Here is a 6,000-nt window from a genome sequence, read left to right as displayed (position 1 = left end):
GAAGGGAGCTTTACAAATATGGATTCTATGGAAGAGCTGCAAGGTGTTTCCATTTTTCTGTCCACTCCCTGTACATGTATATATCATCAAGAGCTGGAAGAGATCCAAGTGTGATGGAAAAGATATGAGGTAAATTATCAACAGAATATCTCCGAGACCGCCTGCTGCCACACGAATCCCAGCGACCGATTAGGTCCCACAGAGTGGGCCTTCTCCGGGTCCCGTCAACTAAACAATGTCGGTTGGCGGGCCCCAGGGGAAGAGCCTTCTCCGTGGTGGCCCCGACCCTCTGGAACCAACTCCCCCCGGAGATTAGAACTGCCCCTACTCTCCTTGCCTTTCGTAAGCTCCTTAAGACCCACCTTTGTCGTCAGGCATGGGGGAACTGAGACATCTCCCCCGGGCATATACAATTTATGAATGGTACGTCTGTATGCATGTTTGTTTAGAAAATGGGGTTTTTAAAATATTTTTAAACTGTAATTTAGATTTGTTGTAAACTGTTTTCACTTGTTGTAAGCAGCCCCAAGTCTGCGGAGAGGGGCGGCATACAAATCTAAATAATAAATAAATAAATAAACAAACAGGAACACTTTGAAGCAGTTCATCAATAGACTTGGCTTGGAAGACCACAAATAATTTAGCAGTCATAACATAGAGAGAGGCCTTGGAGCTGTAAATGGGGCAGAGTTTGAGGCCACCGAAAAATCCATGTAGAAGACCATGTAAAGTGCATCTGGCCTACCAAAAGACCTGTGGGTGAGGTTTACCAGAAAAGTTGAAACAGCTTCCTGCAGATGATGATGTGATAGTAGTCCTTCTGGGACAATGATGTAGTGTGTCCCAGAATAAAGTTCCAGTAGACATTTAAATGAATTTAACCTTTAATCACTACTTGTCCAGTACTGTTATTGTGCCATTTTTATTAATTGATTTGATTGTATAACATCTCAATTCTCATGTCAAATTCATGACTTTGGGCAGCTCACCTAGTTAAAAGAACTACACATGAAACAAAATGCAAATGCAAGACACATGTTTATTATGGATCATTTATTATACTTTATTCCTTACCCCAGTTATGCAAAACACCTCTTTGTGTAATAAGTAAAGAGTAAAGCTTTGGAACCAACTGTGTGTAGTACACTTCCATATATTTTACTTTGTAAAAATACGGGAAGGATTGGCTTCTTTGGGGAAATATTTTTCAGTTCCTTCTTCTAATCAGAAATCCTAGGATTACCTTATCAGGTCACATCCAGATATTAACGAGGTCTAAAACTATATCAAGGTCAAAGATGACATTAATGTGAATTGGTACCTTCCAGGTATGTCAATTTTAAAATTATTGTTTTCATGTGTATGTAATTGTCTATGTATAAAAGCCCATAGTTTTTTGTTTATTTTCTTTGCAAATGGATTAGCAGTACCATTATACAAACTATAAAACTTAAAAGTACAATGTCATTCAACAACATTCTTCTTGGTCTATTTCCTAAATATTTCCCTGTTTTAATCTTGCCTGGAGAATCATAGTGATAAATCATGCATGTAATGTTGTTACAGCAAAATCACTCAAGGATGAAAATCTTTTATCTTACATTAACACAAGATATTGCTTAAATATTACTTTTTCCCCAATAAGTTCATTAAAATTGTGTTTTGTTAAGAGAGAATGTTAGTGTCCTTGTATAGAATGCCAGTTAAGGGCATGATAAGCTCCAGTAAAGCTGGCTCAGCTGACCAGCTTAATTTAAAAAAAAAACCCTGTCTGCATTGGAATGACTAATATCAAGCTTCTCCTTTAGCACTTCTGTAACTTCCAAAATGAAAAATGAAATAATTTATTTTAGAGAAAATAATCTTAGATATTTAACAAAAGTTGTGCTTTTGTTAAAGAAACTACAGTAGTGGGTTTTTTTAGTGATCAGAAGGAACAATATACGATACCACTGGTTTTCCTGGAAGAGAATTTTATTGGATGCTTCATACATTCAGGATTGCTGGTCCGGTGGAAAAAGGACTTGATTATTTTCCTTTTCACTTTAAATATAAAACAGAATAAAAGATAAATAAATATGTGCGACTTTCCTTGGAAAATATATTTAGGAATATGCATATTTGTTTTGGCTAAAAGGGATTTTCCAGCATTTGCAGGTAAGAAAGTATACCTAATAATTTGTGTGTTTGTGTGTGTGTTAATATTCATTTATAAAACCATTTTACTACTTAAATAGTTATTCCATTCTTTGGTAATTAATGAAAATTCATTTAATCAGAATGAGAAAAAAAGCAATAGCTTTCTGTACTGGAATGTGATTATCTGCAATTTTTAAAATTGACAGGAGAAGTTAATTGTAGACTACAATGTCCCTATCCCTAACGTAATAATAAGCATCACTAAGGCTTGCTTTTACTCAAATATGTGTATCATGAGAATAAATACTAAGCATATGTCTGTTTTATATTTATAGAGCAGACTGAGTAGTAGCTTTTCCCAGAAAACAAAATCTTAATATTGTTAATATTTGTCCTCAAGCCAGTGGCAAGTATATCATGTTGTAGCTATTCTTGTAATGGTTATATTTAGTTTTCATTTCAAATAACATTTTTAAATATTGATAATGATTAATACTGCTAATACGTAACCATTCATATAGTCAGTGAATGGTTTAGTTTTATCATATTTCTTCTGGTTAGTTTTTACAATTTACAAATGGAAAATATGTGAACTAAGTATAATTAGTTTCCATATTAAAAATTTCCGTAGCCATCTTTATGGGATTTAGATTAGCCCATTAATATTAGATGCATAAATTGTGCTTGAAAGTTTTATGCTGTTTGTCAATGTTAGGATGATACAAATAGAAAATATGTAAGAAGTGAACCACTGTAAGCCCTCAATTTTGGTAGGAAAATTCTATGAGATGTGTACAGAACACATATGAGAAACTCTATATAGTCTCTGTATATGAGAAAGGATTATTCAGACTATAGTCTCATCACTTAGGTAGAAATATGTTTTAACAATACTGTAGGGGTTTCTTGACATCTATGGAAGAAGAAACGCTAGTTCTTTTTATTCTTCAATTGTAAAACAAGTTTAATTTTCTTATTTTAGGGCACAAAATGTATATAATGAATATTTTTTCCTTTTAAATCTTGATTATTATCTACCTTAATCAGACAAACTAAAATCACATGATGATTTTTTTTATTTAAAAAAAAGATTTATATTTAAGACATTTGCAATACTATAACAACAAAGAAAATATAATTATCTGGTGGAAAAGATATTATAATTATTATGATACACTGTTTTTATTAGAATAATATCTTGCTGTTTTTGTTCATGAACTGAAAGTAGTGTATATAAGACTTGTGATTTTTTTTGGGGGGGTTATATCTACAACTCTGTGAGTTGGGTTGGATTGAAGGAGAATGGCCCAAAGTGACCTAGTGACCTTTGGTGACAAATTGTGGACTAGGATATTGATCTCCTTAGCATCCGTCCAACATTTTAACTCCCACACTGCTTAGTTGACTTCTATATTACCAGACAAATGTAAGAAAACTAGACTGGAAACATTTAAAAGGTTGTATTTCTTAACAAAGCTTATATGATAATGTAGTACTATAGCATTACAGTGATCCCTCTATTATCGCGAGGGTTCCGTTCCAAGACCCCTCGCGATAATCGATTTTTTGGGATGTAGTGGTGCGGAAGTAAAAACACCATCTGCGCATGCGCGCCCCTTTTTCCATGGCCACGCATGCGCAGATGGTGTTTTTACTTCCGCACCTGGGAAGACCCAGCAGCTGAGGAGCCGCCTGCCTACCCGCTTGTCCGCTGCTTGTCCGCCGCTTGTCCGGCCGCCGCTTTTCCGCCCGCTGCTTGTCCGCCGCTTTTCCGCTTGTCTGCCGCTTGTCCGCTTGTCCGCCCGCCGCTTGTCCGCCCGCCGCTTGTCTGCCCGCCGCTTGTCCGCCGCTTTTCCGCTTGTCCGCCGCTTTTCCGCTTGTCCGGCCACCGCTTTTCCGCCGCTTGTCCGCCCGCCGCTTGTCCACCGCTTTTCCGCTTGTCCGCCCGCCGCTTTTCTTGTCCGCCCGCCGCTTGTCCGCCGCTTGTCCGGCCGCCGCTTGTCCGGCCGCCGCTTGTCCGCCGCTCTGGGAGTTGAAGACCCAGGGAAGGTTCCTTCGGCCGCCCAGCAGCTGATCTGCTCGGCAGCGCAGTAGCAGCGAGGAGCCGAAGATGGGGTTTCCCCATTGCCCACGCAAAGGGGAAACCCCATCTTCGGCTCCTCGCTGCTACTGCGCTGCCGAGCAGATCAGCTGCTGGGCGGCCGAAGGAACCTTCCCTGGGTGCCACCCGCCGCTCGAGAGCAAGAGGGGGAGAGATAGAGAAAGAGAGAGAAGGAAAGAAAGAGATGAGAGAGGAAGGGAGTGACGTCATCGGGTGAAAAAATCGCGATATAGCGTTTCGCAAAGATCGAGATCGCGAAACTCGAGGGATCACTGTATATCCATAGCTCCTTAAAAATATTTCTTTGTAATGTAACCTAATTTACCAACAGAGGACACAGCACCTAAGGATATTTCTTTGGATCTTTCATCTCAGACCTGGCAAACAAATAGAAATCATTCTCAGTTTCTGGATTCTAAGCCTCTTCTTGACTTCAAGGAATCACAGAAGTTCAGCAGGCATTTATTTCGAATGAAGAGATCCATTTTCTTTCCTACTGGAATTAAAGTATGTCCAGAAGAGTCTATTGAACAGGCTACTGCCAATCATCTTAAATATTTCAAACTTAGAGGTAAGAGACAACTGCTGATTCTTGAGAGAGTCAACATCTAGATTTATGTGAATGTTGGAAACCCTCAGAAAAGCAACCCCATTGGGCTGATGCTGGGTATATTGCCATTTTTTCCCTCTTATCTTCCTGTTACTCTTCAGGAAGTTGTAGAAATGAAGGATGTAGACTGATGAGAGATAACTGCAACATAAGTAACCATTACAGAAGATAATAGGACAACAAAGAACAGCTGTCTATTTGGCATGTTTGTTTTGCTATGTCCGTCTGATATGCTAACTAAATTACAGCAATTGGCTTAAAGATTCAAAGCTGCATGGATACCAGAACCTAGGTTGTTCCATCTTAATCCAGTATTTTAATTATTATGCTACTTTTTCAACCACAACAACACAAGAGCACGCAACAGATTTAAACTTAATATTAACCTCTCCAAACTTGACTATAAAAAATATGACTTCAGTAACCGAGTTGTCGAAGCATGGAACTCCATAGTGTCATCCCCAAACTCCCAACACTTTACCCTTAGATTATCTATGGTTGACCTATCCAGATTCCTAAGAGGTCAGTAAGGGGCGAGTACAAGTGCACTAGAGTGTCTTCCGTCCCCTGTCCTATTGCTCTCCTATATCTCCTATACCTTTCTTCTATTCCTATATCTCTTCTTCTATTCTTTCATTGATATGTTCTATTACTATATCTTCTTTTCTATTATTTCTTAGATATATTTTATTATGAGTATCTCCTCTATAACCATCATCATGTATTTTACTATGTGTAGATATATACCCACTAAAACCCTCATTGTGTATTGGACAAAATAAATAAATAAATAAAATAAAGAAAGTATTAGGACTAGTACTTAGATTACTTATTCTTTTACCTCAAAGTATAGCCACTAACACAGTGTTTCCCAACCTTGTCAACATGAAAATATTTGGACTTCAACTCCCAGAATTCCCCAGCCAGCGAATGCTGGCTGTGGAATTCTGGGAGTTGAAGTCCAAATATCTTCAAGTTGACAAGGTTGGGAAACACTGCACTAACATATGGGGATAGAAGAAGCCAGTGTAAATTTTTCTTGGAGAAGTTATGTTGCCCCACAGCACAGGCAGGCTTAAAAATTATGTGATACATGAAAAAATATCTCAGCTCAGTCAGAGTAAGAGTTGGGGTAAACACATATACACAT

The 6,000-nt window shown here is 38.3% G+C and overlaps 1 protein-coding gene across 1 annotated transcript in view; it reads left to right on the top strand.

The window, feature by feature from the left end:
• The first annotated feature begins 2,078 nt into the window (after positions 1–2,078).
• The window catches only part of IMPG2 (interphotoreceptor matrix proteoglycan 2), a 54,365-nt gene continuing 50,443 nt past the window's right edge, over positions 2,079–6,000 (top strand). The window contains exons 1-3 of the mRNA XM_070751542.1: positions 2,079–2,157; positions 2,349–2,354; positions 4,557–4,811. Of these exons, the coding sequence (XP_070607643.1) occupies positions 2,079–2,157; positions 2,349–2,354; positions 4,557–4,811 (340 nt within the window). The remainder of the gene's footprint in view (positions 2,158–2,348; positions 2,355–4,556; positions 4,812–6,000) is intronic.

Source organism: Erythrolamprus reginae, chromosome 4 (assembly GCF_031021105.1).
Source record: "Erythrolamprus reginae isolate rEryReg1 chromosome 4, rEryReg1.hap1, whole genome shotgun sequence".
Lineage (NCBI taxonomy): Eukaryota > Metazoa > Chordata > Lepidosauria > Squamata > Dipsadidae > Erythrolamprus > Erythrolamprus reginae.
Note: the sequence above shows the minus strand (reverse complement) of the source record. Positions and strands in the feature narration are given on the sequence as shown.